Raw genomic sequence first — 26,427 nt, 5'->3', positions numbered from 1 at the left:
AGGCTACAGCCTACTGCAGAGGGTCGGGTCTCCCATGGAACAAAAGCCACACCTTCATCCCTTGGCTGCTGCCTGTGACGTGTTCCTTTTCTCATCCTAGGCTGTCAGGGCTGCATTAAACCTGCCAGAAGCTGCGTCATGTGACGAGGTCCGAGGGAAATGGCAGGATGCCCATCTGGGCAAAGACCAGAGGGATTTTAACATGATTGATCTGAAGTTCAAGGAGGAAGTGAACCATTACAACAATGAGATTAACAAGGTTAGTCCAGCAGCGTGTGCACTTATCACCACCATTTTGAATGCTGGTTTTTAAAAAAATTACATTTTGCTTCTCACTTAGGGCCCTGTGGAGCACTTTGGCTCTTTAACAGCTGACTGGGTGAGATGTGATGCGGGATGTATAGAATTCATCATTTTGAAGAGCCAAGGGCTTTGTGCTCTTACTCGGTTAATGCTGAGAGGGCATGCTTTGCACTTCTTTTTCGTTTTAAATGTTTGTGTTTTGGGGTGACTGCATCCATGGGGACTGAAGAATTCCTCTGGGGCCACTGTGGTGGAGGAGCAGAATGAAGGACCAAAAATACTATTGCCACTTAACATGGAGGCTGGGGGTGAAAGCCTGGGTTCAAATCCTGTCTGCCATGTGCTTGGTGTGTGACTTAAAGGCAAGTGATGTAAGCAATCTGTGTCTTGGTTTACTAGCCTGGAAGGAGGGATATGAGGAACACTTACCTCATAGCGTTGCTGAGAGGATTAAGGAGCTAATCTACACTATGCTCTTGACACGGTGGGAGCACTCTGGAAATTCTCCAGAGCCCCTGTCTGCTTTTCTACCAAGCCAGTTCTTCTACATCGGAGAAAGGAGAGGGAAGTCCCTGCACAGGCCAAGACCACGGCCAGGGCTCTCCACCATCTTGCCTCAGAGCTGGGGCTTCCAGTCCTGCAGCTTGAAGGAGGCAGCCTGGCCCTCACCCTGCCTTCTGGACCACAAGGCCCAGCCTGAGGGGGAGAGGGAGAAGCAAGGCCATTGCTCAACAACAGTCATTGTTTGCCTGGTGCCCTCTGAACTGGCTTCCAGGATCCCTTAGCCTGCCAGGAATGCAGACCTCTCGGTACAAGTGCTGTCCCTGAGAAGTTTTCTTCGGAGGAGCCTTCCCAGCACCGCTCCGAGAATCTGGAGGCCCAGCTTCCAGGCTTGACTAAGAATGCTGGGGTGTGGTCTCAGAAGCACCTCAGAATCGCTTCTTGTCCCACCAGTAACTCTCTTCCCACTGCACACCCCCCACTCCCCCCGCCCCATCTCTCCTACGTGGGTCTGGGTCTCTGCAATCCTAGTAGAAGCTTAAATAGACTCTGAGCCCCTCCCAGCGCCTCCTCAGGCTCCACCTAGAGGGTTTTGCTCATGTCTGCTGGCCCTGGAGGCAAGGCCAGACTCCCACGTGGTACTAGGGCAGCATGTTGGTAAATGTGAGTGTGTCACGGGCATTGGTCCTCACTGCCAAGTGTGCAGGAACTGAGGCTGTGCTCTGCTGGGCAGATCCACAAAGGTATCACCTCAAATTTTCTTTTTAGCCAGCTCCTTTTTAGACTCACCAACTGGATATGCTGGCCCCTCTAGTTCTCCCTTTTTATTCCCATTTGCCAGTGGCAAGAGCCTTGAGCTTCTTGGCAGAGGGTGTCAGGAGGGTGCAGCACGTGGGGGCCCTCATCGTTAGACTTGTATCTAGGAGTTCTAGCAAAAAGGATGGTTGCCAAATGAGACTTCTTACCTTGAGTGGGATTTGGCCCTTATCTCTAGATAAATAGTCTGAATTTATTGCTTCCGCATCCCAGGTTTACCTTGTGATTTGGGATTTCAGATGGGAGTGAAGTCACTGACTTGATGTCTTTATTTAATCTGCAGGCATGCATGCCATTTGGCCTGCACAGACAGTTCCCAGAGAACAACTTGCAGATGATGGTGCAATCTGGAGCCAAAGGTTCAACTGTAAACACCATGCAGGTGTGAGCAAAGGCGGACTGGCTGGTTTGCCAGAGGGATGGGATGATTGCAGGAGGCAATTTTCAGATTTCTTTCTGATTTTAAAAGGGTCCATGTTGCCATATAAAACGTGGCAAGTACTAAAAAATATAAAAGCATATAGAAATTAGTACCGTTAGCACATCAGTGTTAGAAACAAACACAGATATAAATGTGTGCGTGTGTGTAATCAGTCTTATCTGAGGTCCTGTCATGGTCTGCTTTCTTCATTTTTTAGTATATTGTAAGCACTGTCCTAGAGGTTTCTTTACCCTTAATTTGAGGCCCGTTACCTCCTCGGGGTCCTGCAGTACTTTTGTAGCATGTTTGCAAATGTTAACATTTCTTTTCAAAGTCTTGATGACAGTGTAGAGCAGTGTAGGAATGGGTTTAAAAGGCTGAAGGCCTCAGCAAGTCCCTTGACTAGAGTGAAATCCAGACACATTGCCCTCCTCCCCACCCCCCACCAAGAATATTAATAGGTGGTTTTATTTTCTTTTGTCCTTAGAGTCTAAGGATTACAATAAGTTACTTTTTCTCGTGGGCCTCAGTTTCTCCATTAAGGCCCTTAGGTCCCTTCTGGGTATAACACCAAATGGTTCTGAGACATGTCTTCTTTTGCAAACATTGCCCATTTACAACTGACCCCAAATACTAAAATCTTGATCAGTCAGCAATAGGAATGCGTAGTTCTCTTCTTGAAACATGAGCGCCTTTGGTTAGTTGGAAAATCTAGTTTGGCCTTCAAAATCCAGTTTTCACGCAGCTTTTTTTCGAGAGCAAGCCCTCCCTCCCTCTGCTAGGAAGCAGCATTAACACATGTGTGGATCTCTCCTTTGGGTTTCCTTTCCTCCAGATCTCATGCCTGCTGGGCCAGATTGAATTGGAAGGTCGGAGACCCCCCCTGATGGCATCTGGCAAGTCACTGCCCTGCTTTGAGCCTTATGAATTCACCCCCAGGGCTGGCGGCTTCGTCACTGGCAGATTCCTAACTGGTATCAAGCCTCCTGTATGTATTTTGGTTTTTCCTCTTGCCTCTTCTCATTGCTAGGCTCAGTGGTAGGAGGCTTGTGACCTCTACCAACAACTTGGAACAAGGACAATCGAGTAATAAATGCCAAGCCATTTGTTGCTTTCTCACTAGACCCTGTGGCCCACAGGGACAGTAAGGATGCCACCCTGTCATGTTCAGCATTATAACACCAGAGCTTTCACAGCACCTGGAACATCATGAGTGCTAAGTGTTTGCTGAAAAATGAAAAGATGGGTAAGACCGATCCTAGGTCTGCCTTTTCCTGCCATATGCCCTCTCTATGCTGTCTTCCCTACTTTGAAGGCAATTAGAGAGGGGATGCCCCTCACCAGGGTGCCCTCTGTTGCCAAAAGGAACATCATAGAGATTTATTTCACACTCCACCCCCACCAAGAGTACCTCCCATGGCTCCTCCTTCACGGTGGGAAAATTGACTAGCTGTGGCAAATGTCTAGTTCTTGGTCAGCAACAGACTTCTCCCCTAAGAAAAGGTTTTCTCCTCACACTTGTCAGAAATGGCTTTTAGAATGTTAGTACCTTTTGTTCCTTGGTTAGTGCATCTCTGCAAGATCAGACAACTAAATCCAGGTCGTGAAGAGGACCCGCCTTTCGTTTCAAGGCCACCAACTGCTCCAAGGGCTCATCAGTCCCACATGGGTTCTCCAGTGACCACCCATGGCCTCTGACAAAGGATGGAGGAGAGATGATACGGACCAGAACTTTTTAAACTCTAGTTGTGACCCCTTAGTGAATCATGAAATCACTGTAATAGATAGTGACTGTCATTTCTTTGTAATAAAACAGAACAGGGTAGTGAAGAAAACATTCAAGTAAGGGATAGGACAGTTTCTTAAAGTTTTCCTTTGAGTTTTCTATCTGTATGTCCATGTTTGCTGATTACTATCATAAGTGTATTTCTTGTGGTGAGTTAGTTAAAACGTTTGGAAAAGACTGTGTACCTCTGATAACACTGTTGGAAGCAGAATTCAGGGATGTGGACCGAATGGAAGAGTGATAAAGCCCAAGTGCCATTTCCATTTGGAAAGTGGGGTGTGTGGTGTGGGATAAAATACTGAGGGTGGAATGCATGGGTGCAAGTGGAGCTCCTGGCAAGGTAGGGCAAAAGGTAAGCCACCGGGGAGGGCAGAAGCCATTGGGGCCATCGGACCTGGCTGGGCTGAGAGCCACAGGAGATCCGACTAGGCTGCCGGTGGTGCTGTTGGCCTGCACCACCCTTCAGGAAGCACCCTTCCTCACGGCCACCTCTGGGGCCCGGCCCCGCATCTCCCACAGGAGTTCTTCTTTCACTGCATGGCAGGGCGAGAGGGTCTGGTGGACACCGCCGTGAAAACCAGCCGCTCCGGCTATCTCCAAAGGTAAAAAGCACCTGCTCTGCCCCTATTAGACGGGGTCTGTGTCCCAGGACTAGTTACCTCCACGTTGTCATCTTTCACATTGTCGGTGATGGTTCACTTATAGTCCCTTTGGGTGAAAAAACTTTTTAAAAATGGCCATGGGTGGCCTGGGACAGAAAATGCAGATAAGCTTCCCCTTCTAAAAGATTGGTAGAGAGTGAGCTCAGAGGTTTATACGGAGGGCCCCTGTGTTCTGTGGACGCACACCATTCCCCCCCACCCCCTCAGGCCTGGTTCTAAGTCCTGTTCTCTGGGAACTCGGGTGACTACCCCACAGGGAGGCAGAACTCCTTTATCCTGCCCTCAGAGGTTTTCCTGTCTCTGCTCCAGCCTTGTCCTCTCTCCTGCTGCTATGTTCCAGATTCCCCAAAGCTGCACTCCTTGCTATGGTCCCCTCCCCCTTGACTGCCAAGGCTGCAGCCCATGGGGTTGGGCCAGGAAAGGGAAGGGTGGGTTTGGGGTGGACAACCCTGGGTGGTGGGGCAGCAAGGAAGCCATCTGCCGAGCTGGCGGCACCATGTGGAGAGCTGGCATTCAGCACCGCTGGGCGAGTTCCCCTCTCGGGCATGGATCACACGGCTGTTTCCTTCCCTGAGCAGGGGTTACGCCCCACTTCCCATTTCTTAAATCGTTCAACAATACGTGTATAACATAGAAAAAGCTAGAAAACAAATGATCAAATAAGTCTGGGGTGAGGGGATCCTTGTGTGGGGTGGGAGTCCCTGAGGCCAATTAGATAACGCTGGGGGGGAAGATGTGGAAGGTCTTTGTTGGAACAGAGGAGCAGCCACCATCGGAGTAAAGTACATAAGCCTCCGCGAGCTCCATCTGCCAGTGGAGGGTTGTGGTGGGGAGGTCCCGTGCAGGGCTTCAGACAGGATGGATCGGAGGAGGCCAGCCTGGCTGTGGTGGAGTTCTAGCCGGACGTCGGAAGGCTGCACCCCAAGAGTGGCCATGGAAAGGAAGAAGCCGTTGTGAAGACGTAGAGCAGCTGGCTGAAACGCAGGAGGAAGAAGCAGAGAGGCAGCGGATAAACCTAGTTGAGTTTTCAGGCCTGAGTGGCAGCTCAGAGACACAGTTGACAGAGAAGAGAAAGAAAGTATGTGTGGCGTGAGGAGTCAGCAGGAGGTTATTCAAGCAGCCATGTCCCGTGGACCTTTAAAGACAAGGCCTGATGGTCAGAAGAGGCCTGGACGCACAGCCTTGTGGGGCCGTTGCTGGTGCTGAGAGCGGGGCCCTGCGGGCAAGGAGAGCAGAGCAGAGGGCTCCAGACAGCACCTGCAGCATTTGCAGCAGAGGGGAAGTGGTGCTCAGCACCAACCTCACCAGGCCCTGGGCTGGATGCCAAGAAGACAGTGGTGACTGACACTGAATTCTGTCCTTGGAGCTTAAGGGAACAGTGGCTCCTAGAAAACCTCCTGTTAAGGTGGCAGGAAGAGACAGGGGCAGAGTGGCCAGAGGTAAGCTAAGGAGCCAGTACCAGGTGGTAGGAAGAGAGGTTGAGGGAGACAGCTAACTACTGGGAGCACTGAGGAGAAAGGGCACCAGGTTAGGGTTAGCACATCAGCATTTAGTTTCTAACGTGTCCTTAGTTTCCCTGGCAAATATCTGGACTAACCACACTGGAGAAGCACTGGGTGGGTAGCAAGCCCTCCTGCCTTACCTGCCTTATGGACCTACTGATACTGGTCCTTGGGGAGCTCTTCAGTGCAGGGGAGTGAAAGGCAGGCAGCAGTCCCGGCTGCTGGGGCCGGATATGGGAGCCAGGGCCAAGCAATGGCAGCTAGCCTCTCGCGCACGCGGCTGCAACTTCCTCCTCCCAGAAAACTATCAGGAAGCTCCCTGGTCAGGAGCTGCTGTAGCACAGAGCCTGGGCCATCGGAGCCTTGCCCAGCTGCCCTTTCCACCGTCCACTGCCCTGCTCTCCTTGCAGGTGCATCATCAAGCACTTGGAGGGGCTGGTCGTCCAGTATGATCTGACAGTCCGCGACAGTGACGGCAGCGTGGTACAGTTCCTGTATGGGGAGGACGGCCTGGACATCCCCAAGACACAGTTCCTGCAGCCCAAGCAGTTCCCCTTCCTCGCCAGCAACTATGAGGTAGTTGGCCTGACCAGACCTGGTGCCTGGAGGTGGTGGGGCCCGGAGCTGCATGTGGGCCTTGCACCCTGAGCTTTGCCATGCAGTGAGGTGGCTGTTGAAAAGCAGAGTGGGAAAAGGTTTATAAAGCACCAGTTGATGCCTTAAAACATTTGTTTGACATTTTCATAGCCCCTCAGGGGACTTTCATCACATGAGATAGCAGAAAGACACGTGCACCTCTGGAACAACAGCTACCATCTGGGGGCATTTGCCACGTGCTGGGCCCTAAGCTAAAGTGCACTGTGGGCAGCGTGTGCTTTTATCCTCACCACAACCTGGGGAAGTAGGTATTCTTGTCCGTTTTACAGCCGAGACCATGAGTATCGGAGCTGAAGTGACTAGCTGCTGTGTGGTAGGGCCAGTGTCTGGACCCAGGCGTGTCTGACACACAGGCTGGTGATCTTCATACCATGCCTTGCCACTCCCAAGAATGACCATCACCATTAACTGAGTAGTCACCTATTTTGCAGTCCGATACTGAAACCACCGGGACCTGCACATGGTCATGCAGCAGATGGCAGTGTTGAAGGTTGCACTCCGGTGCCAGCTCCTTTCTCTTCTGGTGCCTGTCCCACAGCTTTGGCTATCACTTTCTCTCCTCCTTTCTCCCTAGAAACTCCCCTGGGTTCTGCAGGGGCTCTGAACATGCTGGGATGTACCCTGTTATCCCTGCAGCTCCTGAACCACCAGCTCCCAAGTCCAGGATACACAGTGAGGGCCCTGTTTAGCAGCGGGTGCTCAGCACCTATGAGAGGCGTTGTGAAGCCTCCACACGTCTTGGGCCTGTGAAGTTGTATGACCTGGCCCTGTGTCATGCCCTTATCTCTTTGGTCTTATGTCTGTAGTTTGTTTGTCTGTCTGTTTAGGTGATAATGAAATCGAAACATCTCCATGAAGTTTTATCCAGAGCAGATCCCCAAAAAGCTCTCCGCCACTTCAGAGCCATCAAAAAATGGCAAAGCAGGCATCCCAACACCATGCTGAGAAATGGCGCCTTCTTGAATTATTCACAGAAGATTCAGGCAGCCGTGAAAGCCTTGAACCTTGAGGGTGGGAACCAGAATGGCCGCAGCCCTGGGACTCACCAGGTGACTTGGGGGGGGGTGACTGTGTCCCTGGTGCCTGGAGCATATAGGCCTCAGGGATTGAAGAAATGGGTTGTTTTCTTAATAGAAGGTATAATTGTGTAATATGGCTTTCTTCACTGTTAGGAAACAAATGGCCCTCAAATAGGAACTGAAGGAGGGTACTCTTCACAAGGGTGTGGGCCGGGTTTGGGGAAACCGATTGGGGCTGGTAACTTGGGTGCTCACCACCCCAGGTGGGCAGGAACAGGGAGAGTAGCCACCAGGAGGGAGAGGGTAGCTGTGGGAAGGCATGGCCTACTCAGAGGCCCCTTAGAGAGGGTGGGGGATAAATGCCCAGCATTGCTCTCCTCCCACATTCCCCTCTGCTGCTGGAGCCTCCCATTAGGCAAACACAGCTGGGAGCCAGGAGGCAGGGGAACACTTTGAAGCAGTTGCTGTGGGGTAGCTTTGGGGCATCAAGTGTGTGAAAGCCTGGAAGAGGGACAGCCGTGTCCTGGTTTGCCCTAGGATGGTCCTGGCTTTGCCTTTCAACCTAGCGTTATTAATGATAGTTCCCCATTCTATTCTAAAAAAATTCCGGTTTGGACAGTAACTTTCCTGGTCACCCTGCCTGTGTTCCAGTGGGCTGGGATGAAGACCTCGGAGAGTCATGGTCGGGCTCGTGCATGCCAGGATGGATTCTGTTTTATCCCTGTCCTAAATGTTGGGGTGGATTTCTCATTGTCGTCTGGTTCTGTCTCCTTCCCCTACTCTCATTTGGAGCCAGTGCCTTTGATCCTCCTTACCCCACTGGATGTCCCAGGAAAGACAGGCCCATTCCTGGTTTCCCCCCACATGGCTGAAGCCTTTCCTTCCTTTCAGATATTGAGAATGTGGGGTGAGTTAGATGAGCAGAGTCGAAGGAAATACCAGAAGAAGGCGGCTCCTTGTCCAGACCCCAGTCTGTCCGTCTGGCGCCCAGACATCTACTTTGCATCAGTGTCAGAAACATTTGAAAAAAAGGTGGATGACTATAGTCTCGAGTGGGCATCTCAAGCAGAGAAGAGTTATGAGAAATCAGAGCTTTCTCTTGACAGGTAATGGCATTGATTTGTCACAGGGCACGTGCAGAGGGAGAGTCTACGTCTCGGGCCCCTTCCTTACCTACTCTGGAAGGGAGGGCAGCCTCCTGAGTCCGAGCCTCCAGGAGGAGGGAGGGAAGTAAAATAGAAAGGACACCTTGCAGGCCCAGAGGGCTCCGAGACAGGCAAGGGCAAATAGGCAGGAATGGACACCCCTGCCTGGCCCAGGACAGAGAAAAATGCTCTCCTGGGTGGAAGCTTGCAGAAATGACTCTCTCTTGAGTTTGGTGTGGTGGCCATGGCTAATTGAGAGTCAGGGAATCTGCTCGCCATTCAGCAGCTTCTAACTCTGACCCAAGGCAAATCATTCTCTGCCCTGTGACCCTATGGCTCAGCCTTTCATGAGGGGTTGGATCTGATTTACTCTAATACTCCTTTGAGCCTTGGATTCTGAAGTCTTAAGAAAGAAGGAGCATGTGCAGTCCTCAGCTTAGACTCGTTCACCAATAAATAAATAAATAGACAAACAAACCAACCCTGTGGTCTAGGCAGGTGGGAAGCTAGGCAGGTACCAGCACCGAGCCACATCAGGTTACAACATCAGAAGCACCCCCAGGGAGGCCTGCTGCAAGGTTGGTATTGGAGCGGTTGTCAGGGGATCCTTTGCACTCAGCTCGCCGAGCCTGGCCGGCAAAGCTGGAAGACCTCCAAGGTGTAGGCCCTGGCCCGGCTGCTTGGGGAGACTAGCCGAGTCCAGGAGTGGGCCTGCAGACGGAAGTTGGGAATCGGTAAAGGCAAATGAGCAAAGGCAAATGCATGAGTGGAGGAACCAGAGGGGAGGAGCAGGGCTCTCTCTCTGCCCTTTAATGTGACTTCTCTAGTCAGGCCCCAGAGAGGCCCGGTCAGAATAAATTATGCTGGGTTATCACAGCTGCCGGCAGGGCTTTCCCTGAAAGAGTGAGACCCTGATGCCCTTGTCCCCTTCACCCTTCTCCCTGCAGCTCAGGACACTGGCTGTGTACCTTCAGAAGGACGGGCAGTGCCGTATTGGGAGTGGGGAGAGATGAACCCTGGGCGGGGGGGGGGGGGGGCATCATTTGGGTTTGTAGGACCAAGATGGGGAGGTGATTCTGCCTCAGTGGCGTTCACAGGGGACCTGTTAGCAGGCATTAAGCTCTGGGTGAATCTCTAAAGTTCTGGAGGTATTTGAAGGTTCTTTTCTGTCAGGAAGACTGATAGGTACTCAGACCTCACTGGTTTGAAGCAACTGGGAGAGACTACATGGCGGGTTAGAGGGAAGTCTCATTTTTAAAAGGAACTTGCTTTGAAATGTAGTGTTACTACTTTTTCTGCGTTCACATGTACGTCCAGTTAGTCTTCCTGTGTCAAGCCCCTTCCTGGTTCCATGTGCTGGGGAAATACAGTGTTCCTATGACTGTTCTAAAAGGAAGAATGGTTAATACATCACAAAACTGTATAGCGTGCGCGCTTCCCATGTGGCCTGGAGTCGTTTGCACCGAATAAGATAGCATTCCCCCCCTTCTTCCCCCACCCCATACAGCCATAATAGTTCAGTGAACCCCTTCCTAGTTCATACAGGGGGGTGGGGAGAAAAGAATGGAAGGAAAACATGAAGAGCGAGCTCAGAAATACTCACTGCTTTGGGGACTCATGGTAACTAGTGCAGAGTGGGAACTTGGTGTTCTCGGAGCAAACACGAATGGTCCGAGCATGGATGTCTAGCACTTCAGCCACCCAGCTGAGATCTGTACTGCATAATTTAGGACATCCCAGGGTCACTAGCAGGATTTGAAGGATTAGGAGGATCATTTGCCTAGGGAAAACAAGCCCAGAAAGAGGGAGAGCTAATACTCCATGCACTCTGGCTTTGGGTGGTGTTGACAGCTCCTAACAGAAAGACAGGCGGTGTCTGTGCTCCTAGCCGTGCCCCCCTCTCTACCCCATTCCAGGCTGAGGACCCTGCTGCAGCTTAAGTGGCAGCGCTCACTATGTGATCCGGGTGAGGCCGTGGGCCTATTGGCTGCCCAGAGCATTGGGGAGCCCTCCACACAGATGACCCTGAACACTTTCCACTTTGCTGGCAGAGGCGAGATGAATGTCACTCTGGGCATTCCGAGGTACGGGGCTACATGGGTGCATAGCGTGGGATCTTTTCCTAAGCCCACTCCTGGGGAGGAAGTCATTCAGTGGGGGGCGGGGGGGGGGGCCTCTTATCCAAAATGGTGATTAGAGTTGGACTTTCTGGAGCCTAACTGGTTTCTATGGTTGGATCAGTGCCCAAGCCTCTTGGAATCTCTCTTTATCCCTCTGCCAACTCCTGCATCCGTGACCTGGGACACTTGTGAAGCTACACTCCTGGGGTCGGGACTCAGGAGCAGAGGTTGTTAACAAGCCACATGCACTTGGCTGCCTAACTCTGGGGGCACCAATCACCTAGAATGTGACCCACAGTGGCCCTTCTGGTACATGTACACATCTATAGGGTAATGGCCACTGGACAAGAGGAAAGAGTGGGAGACTCACTTGCATTGAATGCCTGACCTTGACACTTTTTAGCAGAGACACTGGGGTTCCTCAACTTCCCTAACCTCAGGATCCTCGACCTGTGGAAGGGCGGAGGCCAGGGCCCACCATGCAGTTGGACCATGTGGGCTGACAACTCAGGGGCAAGGCCAGGAGCATCATGGTGCCTGCATCCAGTAGGAGCACTATAGGTGATAACTTTATCATCCTTGCATCTCTCATTTGTTCCATAAGCTCTTAGTAAGCGCCCACTGTATGTAAGGCACAGGTGATAGGAAACAAGAATAATACTAGCCTGTCCTTGAGGAGCCCGTGCTCCTATGGAGAAAATTGATAGGAGGGTCACTTGCTGTCACTCACTGGGCCAGAGCTAGGACTTTCTGATCCAGCGTACTTCCTTGCAATATCCCAAGGCTTCTCAGATCCCAGAAGAGCCGTAATATCTTGATAAGAAAGGCCTCGCAAAAATAGGGAATCTGGGTACCTCTTACGATTAGATGTGCCCATGTTCTGTGACAGGTTGAGGGAGATTCTCATGGTGGCCAGTGCCAACATCAAGACGCCCATGATGAGCGTGCCCGTGTTCAACACCAAGAAAGCACTGAAGAGAGTGAAAAGCCTGAAGAAGCAGCTCACCAGAGTGTGCTTAGGGGAGGTAATGGTCTCTTGGACCTGGCTAAGAGTGGGTGGAGGCATTTTCCTGCATCTTCCATCTCTGAAGAACAGATTTGCTGACCATTGAGACCCTGGGTTCAGACTCCCATGAATGAGGGAGAAGCTTTCTCTGCCAGGTGCTGAGCAGGGAGGGATGAACCAGTAAGCTTTAGAAGTAATCCATCAGTTTATAGCTTTTTCGCATGCCTTAAAAATAAAAATGCTTTCTGCGGTAACTTACTAGCCCCGCTGGAGTCTGCTCCCTGCAGCCTTGGGCCATCCTCTGGAGGTGACCCACCAGCCGTTGGCACTTGTCCCCCGAGGATTCACACTGGCAGAACTCAGTGGGGTTCCTTTGGGGTTTGGGCCTGTGGTCCCTCCCCCTCTCCCCCTAAACCCTTGGATTTCCCAAAACCATGACTGTCATGCACAGTCCCCTGGGACTCAGGCAAGTTGGGTTCTCTCTGTCCCTCTGGTTCAAGGTGTTGGAGAAAATTGATGTCCAGGAATCCTTCTGTATCGGAGAAAAACGGGACAAGTTTCAGGTGTATCAGTTGCGGTTTCAGTTCCTGCCACGTGCACATTACCAGCAGGAGAAGTGCCTAAGACCTGAGGACATCCTGCACTTCATGGAAACGAGGTTAGCACTCAGGCCGCATTTGTTGTTTGACTTTGTCATTGCCCTTGAGTGCTCCAGGCTGTAGGACTCCTGGAGATTGGCTGCATTTCTCTAAATGGATCCTTCAAGGGCAATGTTTGGGAAAACAGCAGGCCCTGTAGCCTAATTTGGAAACCTCACTGCTAATCTGGCCTGTGGGTGTGATTGCATTAACCACGCACCAGTCCGTGAAAACTTGCCTTCTCTCTGGTTGATGAGTCTTGTCGTCTTGGGTTTGGAGGCTTTAAGACGTGGAAGTATAGGTACCGGAAGGAGGAGGGAGCCCCATCACAGGGTACCACTGTAAGGTCAGACTAGCACATGGTGTTGGTTTTTGACATGATGTTCCAGGCAGCATAATGTTGTTCCTAATACATTTCTAGTCTGTGTAATAATGAGCAGTATACTGATAGCATGCTGCTTTTAAACCCCAATTCTAAGCTGGGGTTACCTGCAGCTTCTTACAGAGAAATTCTGGTTCCCTTCTGGTAGGGAGAATGAACATTCTTTTTTTCTCAAGTGCAAGTTAGTGCCAGACACTTGAAAAGCACAGGCTACCACACTGAGTACACATTAGGGCTGGGGTAGGCCAGGAAGAGCCAGCGAAGCACTTTTGACTCACCAGCGAACCCTAGATCATGCCGTGCAAACTCAAATGGTTGCAGGGCCCAGCAGGAAACAGGCCAGTGAAGAAGGCCGGGAGGTCTCTGGCAGGCTGGAGAGTACAGAACCTGCCTCAGGACAGGCATGTGGGCCACAGTGGCCCGATCTCCTAATTCAAAAAAACAGAAAGCCTCTTTCCCTGTTTTTTTTCTGTCTTTGGCTGTTTAGTTGCTTGTTGATGCTTTTATAAATAAGCCTGTTAGTTTTTAAATATCAGCAACTAATTCATACATTTTCAAAAGCTTGGTGATGCCCAAATAGATCCCATCTGTCAGCAGGATTTGGTCACAGACCACCAACCACTGCCTCTAATCTAGACCAGTTCTCAGATCTTCCCGGAGCCTCCCCAAAATGGAGAATCAATGGGGCAGAGTGGAGGCAGAGTTCACTGCTTTCAGTCATCCCACCAACCTTTACTGAGCAACGCCCACACTGGATGTAGTGTGGCCAGGAGAGAGCGGCTGTTCTGCCACTGGCCCTCTTCTCTCTGACCTGAAGATGTGAGCTGGCCTCAGGCCAGCCCTCTAAACATGTGGTGTTCAGGACAGTGGGTATCGTGGTACATGGGCTTGGATGTGAAGTCATCCCCTTGGAAAGGGGCCACCACTGGGCAAATCCTGCCCCAATTTACATGAGCCCGGATGAAATTGTTGCAATTTACATGAGCCCGGGTGAAGTTGTCACAATTTACATGAGCCTGAGTGAAGTTGTCGCTGGCTGGGACTTGGGATAGACGTGCATCACCATCCACGTGGGTGGAGAAGGTTCCTTTTACCAGGCAGACCCAGTGCTCTCAAGACGCTGGGCCATGTCACAAGAGACGTGTCTCCAGCCTGCCGGCTCATTAATTAACAGGGAGGAACAGAACTCCCAAGTGTGCCGCATGTTTGTGCTGGCCAGGCAGCCCTTTTCTGAGAAATGGGAATTAGGATCACATGGCCTCTTGAGACTTGTCAAGAGCAGGCGAAGCTGGATAGTGTGCCCTGTTTCTATTCACCTAGGGCTTTGCCTGCTGAGCAGGTAGGTCAGCATGAGGCATGTACCAGGCTGTGCTTAGAGTTCTTTCTACTTCTGTTATCTTGGAGAATTGAAAAATTCATCACCTTTAAACAATTTTTTTCTTGATGAGGGCCAGCCCTGGCTTCTTACCAGTAGCCAAGTACTTTTTCAGCTCCTAGTTTGTATTTTGCTTGTGCACTTGAAAAGCTGTGATAAACAAAGCCATGTGCAGTAGCTCTTTGTGGAGCTACTCTGACTCCAGCACATTGGGCCAAAAATAAGAGAAGGAGCAATGTGTGAACTGGGGTGTGGTTTGGACAGTGCTTGACAGGCTTGGGCAGCGTAGCAAGCACAATAAGACCTCTTACGGACCACGAGGCAATGTGAGTGTGTGCTCTCAAAGAGTGACACCCCCGCCCCTGCAGGAAACCTTTCTCCTTCCTTTCTCTCTTCCCTCCCCCACCTCCTCCATCTCTGTTTCTCTCTCTTCTCCCCTACCCTCCCTCCCATCCCATCTCTTCTCCCAACTACTGGCTCGTGAGACTATTTGACAATAGATTGGAGAAGAGAAAGACACAGAGGCATTTGTCTAGATGGCAGTGTGTAAGCATTGAAGGTTCTGTAAATATTTTTACTGACACCTGTCACTTTGGATGTTTGTATGAGCTATCTGGGCGGTCGGCCGGGGGCGGTGAAGTCACAAGAGCACCAAGCGTGGAGTCGGGTGGAAGTTCTGGCCTCCTGTCCCCAGCCATGAAACGACCAAGCTAGAGTGTGCAATTACAGCTTCTGGGAGTCAGACTTTGCAAGCAGCAGGTGGCGGAGCAGTTGCCAGGCACTCCTGGAAACAGCCAAGGGTCATATTCTCTGTTTGCAATTATTTATGTGGGATGGGCGGTGTCTCTGCAGCCTACCCATCCTGTTCCCTTTTGGTTGCCACATTCTGACAAATAGCAAAACCTTCACAGGACAGTCATTGTGCGCCTTCAGTTCCCTAGATCGTGGCAAAATCACAGAGGGGCAAACTTGTTTGCACCCACAGGAGAACTCTGGCGTATTGGTAACATGTCTACCACTTGTCAGGGTGCATTCAGCTTTCTCGATTTCTCACCTGTTCTCCCGCAGTCTTGTCCACTGGAAGAGGCAGTTTAGGCAGAAGGGATGCCCAGCAAGCGGGGATTAAGGAAGGTCTCCGTGGGGACTTTCATCTGCACTTAGACCCAGCCTTGAGGGGTGGATGCAACTCCAGCAAGTAGCAAAGGGGTTGGAGAAATTGCTGGCAGAGCGAGCGCAGAGGATGCACCAGGGTGGGTGGGAGCAGATGGGTAGTTGGGGTTGGGGCCAATTATGGAGGACTGGAGGGAGGAGCCTCGGAGGGGCGACATGGCCGCAAAGCCACTGGTCTAGAGAGTCTGAGGAGTCAGAGCAGCAGCCCTGAAGCAGCGGGAGGCGACGAGCAGTGGTCATAGCTCTTTCCACACCCGCATCCCATCTCGTTTCCTCTTCTCTCTGTAGTGGGCTCAGGTCGCAGCGGACATGTCCCACCATGCAGACGAGATCAAGGCCTTCCTCCTGGGTCTCTGGCTGGATCCAGATTTGAACCAGAGCCTGGCATTCCAGAAACTTCTCTTTTGCCCCCTCTTCTCAGTTAGATTATATCTTCTCAAGTCAAGCCTGGCCTTCCCTCATCAGGCCCTGGTCCCCATCCCCAGCACCTGGCAACCAGGTTCTTCCCTGGATTAGTGGGTGAGGAGCCTTTTTTCTGCCAAGGGCAGATACCTCAGCAAAACCATAAACTTTGAAAAGTTAAAAAAAAAAAAAAAAAAAAAAAGGAGGGAGAACAATAGTCTTTTGCTCTTAATAAGAAAAATAGTAAAGGGGCACCTGGGTGACTCAGTCGGTTAAGCGTCCAACTTCAGCTCAGGTCATGATCTCACAGTTTGTGAGTTCGAGCCCCACATCAGGCTGTGTGCTGACAGCTCGGAACCTGGAGCCTGCTTTGGGTTGTGTCTCCCTCTCTCTGTTCCTCCCCGGCTCACACTCTCTCTCACTCTCTCTCAAAAATAAATAAAGATTAAAAAAAAAAGTTAAAAAAAAAAGAAGAATAGTAAATATTTGCCTGCTTGTTAAGACCACACTCCTGTATTTTCACCCTTGCTTTGCTCCCAGGGCACATGATACGCACATTATAGGTGCTGAGACAGTACAGGATGCTGGCTGGCTGGCTGAGGGACCTGATCCTTAATATAATTAAAAGCAGTCCATTTTGGCATGCTGTTCTGGCCTGAAGAAGAAGAAAGGCAAGAAGGGGATAATGTGAAAAAAAGAGCAGGGTTGGGGGAGGGAGGGGTGCAGGGAGGCAGGGCAAGGCCTTAAGGGAGCTTAAAAATAGAAAACTCAGGAGGAAGAGGCAAAGGGCCAAGAAAGGCCCCCAGGCTCTGCTTCAAGTTGATTCTTTTAAATTGGTCTGGTTCCAACTTGTCAACATGATTTATTGCCACAAAGTAAGTTATCAGTGCCTTTAAAACTGATGAACTCTTGCACATCTTAGTTCTTCCATCAAATTGTTGGGGCTCATACCCCAAGGAGACAGGAGCTGTCAGGCCTGCGCTGCACCACTTTCTAGAGATGCTGCAGGGGCAGGCAGAGGATGGTCCTAGTCCTGGCCTGGACTCCCCTCCTGCTGGAGAGTCTGCTGTCCTTGTCAGACTCTGGCCACAGCAGCGCTAGCAACTTTGACTCACGGAACACCCTCTCTGCCAGGCCTCATGACAGTTATTGGACAGGGGGTTGATTCTAATCCTTAAAACAAGACTGCACGATGCATATTCATACCCACATTTTACAGATAAGGGAGTTAAGGCTCCAGAGACTGTCATGCTTAAAGTCACGCACCTGAGGAGTGGCAGGACATGTGTGCAGACAGGCCTGGTGGGCTGTGGAGCAGTGCTCTGTCTGTGCCCTTTAGAAACCGCAAGAGGGGGATAGGAGATGCTGTACCTCTGTCTCATGTGTAAATCCCCGACGCCCCCTTAGATGGCTGTGAGATCCTTGGGCAGAACATCCTACACCCGCAAGGAGGGGAGAGTAGAGATGCTCGTATTGAATGGGGCTGTGTGGCTTTCTTCTCATTTTAGATTCTTTAAAATTCTGATGGAATCCATCAGAAAGAAGAACAATAAAGCCTCAGCTTTCAGAAGCGTAAACACTCGGAGAGCTACCCAGCGGGATCTAGACAACACTGGGGACTCAGAGAGGAACCGGGTGAGTGAGTCCCCCAGGGGCCCCTCTAGGACCAGCACAGGGAGGGTCCCAGGCCGAGAAGCCCATAGGGTGGCTGTTGGCTTAGTCTTCTCCCCTGGAAAGGCTCTGGGGTTGTTTTCAGCACTCCTCAAGCCTCTTCCTGGATTTGGCCCATATCTCCCTGTACCTCTCCATTTACCTGCTGTGCCGATAGGGTCACGGGGGTGCTGCCAGACAGCAAGTCTGGCTGGCACTGGGTGAAGGCACATGATCATCTATCTGTCTCCTCTCAAGGACCACTCTGTGAGTGATTTTTATCCTGAGGACAGGCTGAAAGTATTGGTACCTGCTGGGCTTTGGAATTCTTTTTCTGGTTTCATGTTGCTCTGCCTTTGACTTCCCTGGGCCAGATGAACCGAGGCCCACAGAGCACTGGCAGGAATTAGAAGAGGCATTTTGAAGCAGAAAAGTTGGGCTGCTGTAATAAAAAAAGGAAGGAGTCAGGGAAAAGCTACTAGGGGCAAAATAGTCCAGGAATGGTGATAACCTCATCTGCAAGGAGACCCAGGGATAGTGTGGGGACAGGTCCCCTACTGTCATCTGAGCCAACAGCAGCTTGTAGGGCTATATAGCAATAGCTATGCCAATGCAGCCAGCCTGTGGGGGCGCTGGCGGCAGAGGGTCGCAGTAAAGACTTAGTACGGCCTTAAGGTAGACCAGAGAATGCTAGGTCTCTGGCCCGGGAAGTCTACCAGTTGGCTAACTCAAGCACAGATGGGTATAGGTGGTCTTTGAAAGGTTACTCCGTTTATCCTTAAGTCACCCAGAAGAAGACTATAAGAAACTAGGAGCCAGGGCCAGTAGAGAAAGATACAAATATTTGGTTTTTAAAATGCTTAATAGCCCACCAAGATAATCCTTTCTCTTCATCTCCATCTAGAACAAAAATATTTGGAACAATATTTTATACCATTTTCTTTTAATGACTTGGAAAGCCTGGTCCCTTTTCTGAAATTTTTTCTTTCTTTCTTTCTTTTTTTTTTTTAATTTTTTTTTAATGTTTTTATTTATTTTTGAGAGAGAGAGAGAGCATACAGGGAAAGGGCAGAGAAGGAGACACAGAATCTGAAGCAGGCTCCAAGCTCTGAGCTGTCAGCACAGAGCCCGACGTGGGGCTTGAACTCACAAACCATGAGATCATGACCTGAGCTGAAGTCGGAAGCTCAACTGACTGAGCCACCCAGGCGCCCCCCTTTTCTGAAATTTTTTTAAATGCAAGGTTTTGCAGGTGGTACATGTGACAATGAAGCTTGAAGAGAAGGAGACAGTGAGTGCAGGGCTGTCCCAGAGCAGGGACTGGATGGACAGGGTGGCCAGGTGGAAGGGTAGGTAGGTAGATGGGTGGTTGGGAGGGTGCCAGGTGGAGGTATAATGAATGGATGCATAGATAGGCAGGTGGGTAGCTGGGTGGGTGAGTGAGCTGAAAAGGAGGATGGGTGGGTAGATAGATGGATTCACCAAGCACTCGGTTTTGGAGCCAGTCTTTTTTCCTCCTTGTCCCCAAACCACAGGGAGAGCAGGAGGGTGATGAGGAAGAGGAGGGGCACATTGTGGATGCTGAAGCCGAGGAGGGAGATGCTGATGCCTCTGATGCCAAGCGCAAGAAGAAACAAGAGGAGGAGGTGAGGGGACTGGCCAAGGTGAAGGGGCTATGGTCACATCCATCCTGTGTCACACCTGCAGGATTATTGCTCACCACATATGGCCACACCTTTGCTATCCTGCTGGAACCCATTAGGAACCCTGGGACAAGTCTGGCCTGCCCAGCACACTTGTCGATGAAAAAGATGAAGTTCACAGGGCAGGATTGGGCAGGGGCCATCCCAGGACTGTCCTTCGGCTCTGGACGGAATCAGATTCAGGGACCCAGAGGCTTTTGCAAGGAGCTGAAGTCAGGCTGCCTCTTGTTTTTTACAGTGAAAATACACCAAAACCAGTCTTGCCATGACTGCTGCTGGGACAAAGGGCAGATTAGAGGGGCTGAGGAAATTGACGGGCAAGAGAGAGCCCAAGGAGGGTGGAAGAGTGTTGGGAGTTGGGACTGAGAGGCCGCCATTCCCAGGGGAAGGGCCAACGGGAGAGAGGAGGAGGCAGCCCGGGGCAGGCCTGGTGGGCCTCTACAGGGGTGCTTGTTCTGCAGGCACAGTCCAGACAGATGGGAGGGAGGGGGCCAGGTGACACAGACTGCACTCTATCCCCTGCCAGGTCGATTATGAGAGCGAGGAGGAGGAGGTTGGGGAGGAGAACGACGACGAGGACGTGCAGGAGGAAGGGCATGGCCCCGGGGAAGGTGCCAAGAAGGCCCAGGAGCAGGATGAAGAGGTGGGCTCAGGCCCCGAGGAGGACTCGGCCCCTGCCGCCCCCCTCACACAGCCCCGGAAATCCACCCGCGTCAGGGAGCCCCAGGGAGCCGAGGCCGTGGAGCGCCGTGCGCAGGCCGTGCGCGAGTCCCACCCGTTCATAGAGGACTACCAGTACGACACCGAGGAGAGCTTGTGGTGCCAGGTCAGTGCCCGCTGCCCAGCTCCTCCCCACGCGGGCCGGGTGGCGTGCGGGGCCTGTGGCAGTCAGTTGCAATCTCCTTATGATCTCAGATCCCTTAAAGAATCTGGTGACCACCGTGGCCCCACTGCCTCAAATCACTGCCCCACACATTTGACTCAAACCCCTAGCGGGCCAGTACTTTCGGACTCGTCAAGAACAGTGTGTGTCTGCAGGTCTGATGGGCCAGGCCCTGGAGTGGAGGCACTTCTAAGCATCCCCCCATTCCGTCTTTAGTCCTACCGAGTGGACGGATGTCACAGTTGCAGAGGCAAGCAGGAGCACGCCGCTTCCCCACCCCCGTGGCCTATGGTCTGCAACGGCAGGGTGCACCGTTCCCTCCAAGGCTGGGTGGTCAGGAGGCCTACACTCCCACACATGGGCTGACATTTTTGACCTTCACTTTGACCCAGTCCAGTGGCTCCCAAACGGCAATGTAGATAAGAGTCATTGAGCAGGTTACACACGAAGTGATGAGTGTGACACTTTATGGTGATCGAAAGGCTATCAAGGGCACTGTTGAGCAGACACGATTTTTACCAGCATCTGTGAAGGTGTCACTCCACTGCTGTCACCTTCGCCTGGGTGACTGGAGATGGCTGCTCTGTGTGGTCGGTTAAGGCACCCAGTGTTCGCCTGTGCAGACCCACCCAGCCTGCCCCAGCAGGACCGCCTGTCCCCAGCCAAGGTGTTTACTACACAGGCTTTGAAGGCCTCACCCAGGGAGCCAGTTGGGGGCCCTCTGCCTCCTTCTCGGGGCCGGAGGCAGCCCCTTCCCTGATGCAACCCTCCTTCCTCTTACAGGTGACAGTGAAGCTCCCTCTGATGAAGATCAACTTTGACATGAGCTCCCTGGTAGTGTCCTTGGCCCAGGGCGCTGTCGTCTACGCGACAAAGGGCATCACGAGGTGCCTCCTGAATGAAACCACCAATAAGAAGAACGAGAAGGAGCTTGTCTTAAACACAGAAGGAATCAACTTGCCAGAGCTGTTCAAGTATGCCGAGGTGTGCGCCCTCCCCAGGTTGTCTGCTGGCCGGGACAAGGTCCTCACACTGACTCGGGCTGGCCACGGGGAGGCGAGGCTCCAACCATGTTACCCGGGGCCTCTTCTTGGGATGCACTGTGCATATTAGCCTAGTTAAGACTTCCGGTAACTTTATCTCACCCACACTTTCTTGGAGTAGTTTGGCTAGAATTTTTTTTTCCTTGAAATTAATATGTCTCCAAAGTAGATTTGTAAGATGTAGTTTGTGGAGTCGCTGGCCTGAGAGCTGCTCATTTTATCTGGGGAAGGTGGCCCTGGGAGCAGAGGTGGCTCAGACCAGCCTGCCGGTGCCTGGTGCTGGCAAACACGCCTGTGTGCTGTGCCCCACCTGCTCCACCAGCACGTCTGTCATCCTTCTGGGCTGTTTCTTCATTCTTCTGCTTCATTGTGTGTCCGAGAACCTTCTGAGGTGCTCTCAACCCCTGGGCACAAGTGTTTCCCCAAAGAATACTGAGGTGTCGGGACCCCTATAGCCCACCACCCTCCCCAGTGTGCACCCAGCTCACAAATCTCTCCCTACCTGGAACACTTCTCCCACAGCAGCTGCCTTGGAGAAGCCCCTGCCTCCTGGAGCCTTTCACTGGGTGCCTCCCCAAGACAGGGCAGGGTGGGCTCTTACCTCCTGAAAGCCAGCCACCAACAGGGCAGACTCTGTCATGCCTGGGAGGGTTGTTTAAACAAGGCCAAAGTCTCCACCATCTCCTGTGAGGACGAGCTGCCATAGTGCAGAGCCACCTTGGGCCCCTGACGAGCTGGGCCCCCGTGGAGCTGCCCTGTCGCTGCCCCATGTGCCCTGGAGACAAGTTTAAGTGTCACTGCTGGAGAACGTCCCTCGCCTACCAAGGGAAGCCTCCATCCTAGGAGGCAAGTCTATCTGTTAAATAAACAAATAAGAAAATAGCTTCTTCTGGCCAACCTGCACCTCTGCTTACACTCTGTCCTTTTGCTACTCCTGGGCCACCTTTCAATCACTTCGTCGTCGGCTCTGCTTGACTGCCAGACAAGGAGCGAGCTCGGCCAGTGTGGGTCTTGCCTGCAGAAGGGAGCAGAAAGCCAGGCCCCCGCACTCAGTCTCTACCCCCTTTTTAGGTTCTGGACTTAAGCCGCCTCTATTCCAATGACATCCACGCCATGGCCAACACGTATGGCATCGAGGCCGCGCTGCGGGTGATTGAGAAGGAAATCAAGGACGTGTTTGCTGTGTATGGTAAGAGGAGCCACGGACAACACTCAGAAGATCCCAGCATGTCGGGCCTGCTCTGTAGGAGACCAACACATGGGTGCAGTGAGCATGTGGCCTGTGGGAGACCCCGAGAGTGACCAGGGAGGACAGGTTTCAGTACTGTCATTGGGGCCGCTCTACCTGTTTCTCCTCTGGCCTCTGAGGAAACTCCTGTCTGATGAATGGACCCCAGCCTGCCTGCCTTCGGGGTTTTAGGTCCCAAGTGAAATAGTGCTGTGAGGTTCTCATGTCCTGCAAGTCTGGAGTCTGTTTCCTGGGCTACTGGACAGACGTGGAGAGTGGGCTGGACTGATTGTGGTCTGGGATGGGGATGGGGGGCTGAGTGAGTAGATGACCGAGCTTGAAATGGAGCCCTGGGGTCTACATCTGAGCCTATGTGCTGGCTCGTGTCTGGTGATGCTGCTGCAACTGTCCTCTTGTCATTGTGTAATCTTTCCTGATGTTACTGCCAATGTGACAGGCATTGAGGTTGATCCCCGCCATCTCTCCCTGGTTGCCGACTATATGTGCTTCGAGGGCGTGTACAAGCCATTGAATCGCTTTGGGATCCGGTCAAACTCCTCCCCTCTGCAGCAAATGACATTTGAAACCAGCTTCCAGTTTCTGAAGCAGGCCACCATGATGGGTCAGTGCATGGGCAGGTGCCCTTGGTCTTCCCTCTCCTAAATCTGCTCTGGGCAAAAAGGCTTGCTCCCTAGGCACCTTTCCACATGCCTCCCACACAAGTGAGATGTTGGAATCTCACTGAGGAAGCAACTGGGGAGGGTGGGCAGCAGATGGGGATGCTGCCTCTGCCTTTTGAAGGAAAGGGAGAAGGCTCTGCCTCTCTTTCTGTAAGAAGTGCTCCCTCACGTAACCTCATCAGCTTCCAGAACTCGGCTTCCTGCTGGCCTCTGAGGTGGCTCATCTGCCCAGCCTCCATGTTGATCGCCCCCACCCCCAGACCCCTTATATCACCCCCAGCTTCCCTCTCAACCACCTAACAAGATCTCTTGTGTCTCCCAGGATCGCATGATGACCTGAGGTCCCCTTCAGCCTGCATCGTGGTTGGGAAAGTTGTCAGAGGCGGGACAGGCCTATTCGAGCTCAAGCAGCCCCTGAGATAGTAGCCACTGCAGCACCATCTGCCCGGCCTACAGGATGGCCCAGAGGACCCAGGTGAGGGCCTGGCCTGCCCTTCACTTGAGAGGCCTGGGAGAACAGAGTCCAAGGTGGTTCAAAGTGACCATGTAGGGCACAGCAGAGATGTAGGGGGTGCAAAAAGCAGCTGGCCTCCGCTCGACCAGCTTCACCTGGAAAGTGGCAGCCTTCCTTGTCCTTGCCCTTCCCCATCTCACACCATGAATAAGGTTCACCGAGTCCCCTCAATCCTTCTGAGGTGGCCCGGCCTTCCCCTGCGTGGCATCTCCAGAGCAGAGAGGTGAAGTCCTGTTGCTGGGAGCTCACCTAACTGCAGGCAGGACTTCTGAGGGCTCTGGAGGACCAGGAACTGGGAGCCTGCCACCCTATGGCCTGCCCCTCCCAGCTGCACCGGTTCCTAGGGGCACGGTTCCCGTAGAGTGTCCACCCAAGACCTTTTGCCTGGGCCAAACCCACACCTCTGCCCACCCAACTTCTGTACCCGGGGCAGGGCCCCAACAGCTCAGCCCCACACGTAGAGCCCCAAGTCACCAGCCAAGCTGTTTGGACAAGTTGCCTGGCTTATCTTTCCTGGCTCTGCTCTCGGCCCATCGTTAAGGCCTGCATCCCTCTCTGCGGGCTCTGCTTCATCTGGGCCGTCCAGCCTCCCCTGACCTCTGGCACCACAGCAAGGGGCCCTGGCATGAACAGAAAAGTCAGAGGACTTGTACAAAGGCTTTGTAAATCCAGAGGCTATTTCTATTTTTGTCTAATGTTATTCCAACTCAGGCCTGAGTAATAAACATCACTGGAACTAGCTATTGGGAGGGGAAAAAATTAAAAAGACTTGTTTTTTTTTTTTTTTTCCCCCTTGGTTTGTGGTTTCTACATTTGTGATTTGAGAGCCCAGGACTGGGATTTCTCAGCACAGTCACATCTTGGTCCCTTCTGTTCTTGTCAGAGGATGTGGGGGAGAGCTCAGCCCCTGCAGCCTTCCACTCTGACCCCAGCCAGCCCCTGCTCTGTCCCCCTTTCCGGAGCCAGCTTCTGGCCCTGCAACCAGAAGAGTGGAAGCCAGTGAGAAGGACCTTTGTGTGGCAGGTGGGAAAGGAGGCCTTGCTCGGGGAGCATGACCATGCCGCCCCTTCAGACACGTGACAGGCCCACCCTTTGCCTCCTGCGCCCACACTAGGGAAAATGGCAGAAGCAGTTTACTAGGGCTTGGGTACAGAGGAATAAGCATAGCTTCTGAGGGACACAGGAAAAACGGCCACAGTGGAATCCTGTGCTACAGGTTATGGCATGTGTTCTTGGCGTTGTGGGTCAATTCACTACTTGGTGATTTCCACTCATACTAGAATTGTGGGAGAGGGTCCTCAGGGCTCAAGATAACCCGTTGGACAAATGAGCACATGTTGCATGGCCCCATGGCTCAGCTTAAGCCGGTAGATTCCGTGGCTCAGCCCCACCCAGGCGCTGAAGGTACAAAAGTGAAGGAGCAAGCCCAGAATATAGACAGGGCATAGACCATGCACACTGAAGTTAGACTCTTGGCTTGTGTTGGGAGGTGAGGTGATGGCCCCCTGCCCTTCCTGCCCCATCCATCCATCCAATTCCTGGACACCTGTGTTTTCCATGTGTTTCTTTCCCAGGATACACCTGCTTTGTAAGCAGACATTCCAGAGTGTGCACATCATGGTGGGCCAGGAATCCTCTGGCTCCCCTTATGGCATCACACACTCACTGGTTCTGTCAGAAGCCTCCTTGGGGGGGGGCTCCTTTGCTGTTTAAGATGGCATATTCTTTTGGGCTGGAGGAGAGAGGGCGCAAATGAGCAAGGGGCAGAGAGAGAGAGAATTATGTGTCTGAGTCAGGAAGAAAACGTGTGGGTGAAGCACCTAATCCCATTCCCAGCCTGGATCTTAACTGTCCTTTCTCTCCATGGTCCTCGTCCCAAAATATATGTACAAAACATAGGTAGGCTCCTTCCAGGCCTCACTGGTCCCTGTCAGGGCTCTTCCAGCCCGTAACTCTGATAAACCACTCCGAGAAAGGTTGTCTCCTTCATGTGCGCCCCTCCCAGACAAGGCTCTGGGTTGTTTTGTTTTAATCTGGGAAAAATAACATAAAATTCACCCTCTTAACCATGTTTAAGCATGTAATTCAATGGCATTAAGGAGTTAACGTTGTTAAGTTACCAGGACCATCCTCCATCCACACAGGGCTTCCCTCTTGCAAAACTGAAACTCTGTCACCATTAAACGTGAACTCCCTATTCCTTTGGTGACCACTTGCCCCTCACAGCCATCATTCTGTTTGCTGTCATGTTTGACTACTACCTCATATAAGTGCATGATACAGTATTTGCCCTTTTGTGGTTGGCTTATTTGATTTACCGTAATGTCATCAGTGTTGTAGCACGTATCAGAATTTCCTTCCTTTTCAAGGCTGAATGACAATACTCCACTGTATGTATATTTTGTTTATCCGTTCATCCGTCAGCAGACACTTAGATTGCTTCTACCTTTTGTCTCTTGTAAATAATGCTGCTATGAACATAGATGTACATGTCTCCTAGAGTTCCTGCTTCTAGTTTGAGGGTTTAGACCCAGAAGTGGAATTGTTGGATCAGATGGCAGTTCTGTTTTTAAGGTTTTAAGAAGCTGCCGTCCCATTTTCCACAGCATCTCTACCATTCTACATTCCCACCAACAGCTCACAAGGGTTCTGACTTCTCCACAGCCCTGTTGATGTTTGTTCTTTCCTCTTTTGTTATATATGGTAGTTGTTGTGAACTGATTTAGTCAGATGTTGCAGGACGCCTGGGTGGCTCAGTATGTTAGGTGTCCAACTCTTGATTTTGGCTCAGGTCATGATCTCACAGTCATGGCATCCAGCC

The 26,427-nt window shown here is 51.9% G+C and overlaps 1 protein-coding gene across 3 annotated transcripts in view; it reads left to right on the top strand.

The window, feature by feature from the left end:
* Positions 1 to 25,995, top strand: part of POLR1A (RNA polymerase I subunit A) — a 76,403-nt gene extending 50,408 nt beyond the window's left edge. For 2 of the 3 annotated variants that reach the window (XM_042981893.1, XM_007082299.3), the window contains 17 exons: positions 101 to 259; positions 1,904 to 2,002; positions 2,877 to 3,029; positions 4,347 to 4,429; positions 6,402 to 6,567; positions 7,476 to 7,697; positions 8,559 to 8,773; positions 10,729 to 10,896; positions 11,822 to 11,957; positions 12,439 to 12,596; positions 17,414 to 17,540; positions 19,091 to 19,201; positions 19,785 to 20,084; positions 20,925 to 21,125; positions 22,256 to 22,373; positions 22,870 to 23,034; positions 23,415 to 25,995. In XM_042981893.1, the coding sequence (XP_042837827.1) occupies positions 101 to 259; positions 1,904 to 2,002; positions 2,877 to 3,029; positions 4,347 to 4,429; positions 6,402 to 6,567; positions 7,476 to 7,697; positions 8,559 to 8,773; positions 10,729 to 10,896; positions 11,822 to 11,957; positions 12,439 to 12,596; positions 17,414 to 17,540; positions 19,091 to 19,201; positions 19,785 to 20,084; positions 20,925 to 21,125; positions 22,256 to 22,373; positions 22,870 to 23,034; positions 23,415 to 23,515 (2,682 nt within the window). In that variant the 3' untranslated portion in view covers positions 23,516 to 25,995. Of the gene's footprint in view, positions 1 to 100; positions 260 to 1,903; positions 2,003 to 2,876; positions 3,030 to 4,346; positions 4,430 to 6,401; positions 6,568 to 7,475; positions 7,698 to 8,558; positions 8,774 to 10,728; positions 10,897 to 11,821; positions 11,958 to 12,438; positions 12,597 to 17,413; positions 17,541 to 18,807; positions 19,033 to 19,090; positions 19,202 to 19,784; positions 20,085 to 20,924; positions 21,126 to 22,255; positions 22,374 to 22,869; positions 23,035 to 23,414 lie in introns of those variants that run through there. The other variant, XM_042981894.1, reaches the window with a different exon arrangement.
* The last annotated feature ends 432 nt before the right edge of the window (positions 25,996 to 26,427 follow it).

This window comes from Panthera tigris, chromosome A3, assembly GCF_018350195.1.
Source record: "Panthera tigris isolate Pti1 chromosome A3, P.tigris_Pti1_mat1.1, whole genome shotgun sequence".
NCBI lineage: Eukaryota > Metazoa > Chordata > Mammalia > Carnivora > Felidae > Panthera > Panthera tigris.
The sequence above is the reverse complement of the archived record's forward strand: the minus strand, read 5'-3'. Positions and strand labels throughout refer to the sequence as shown.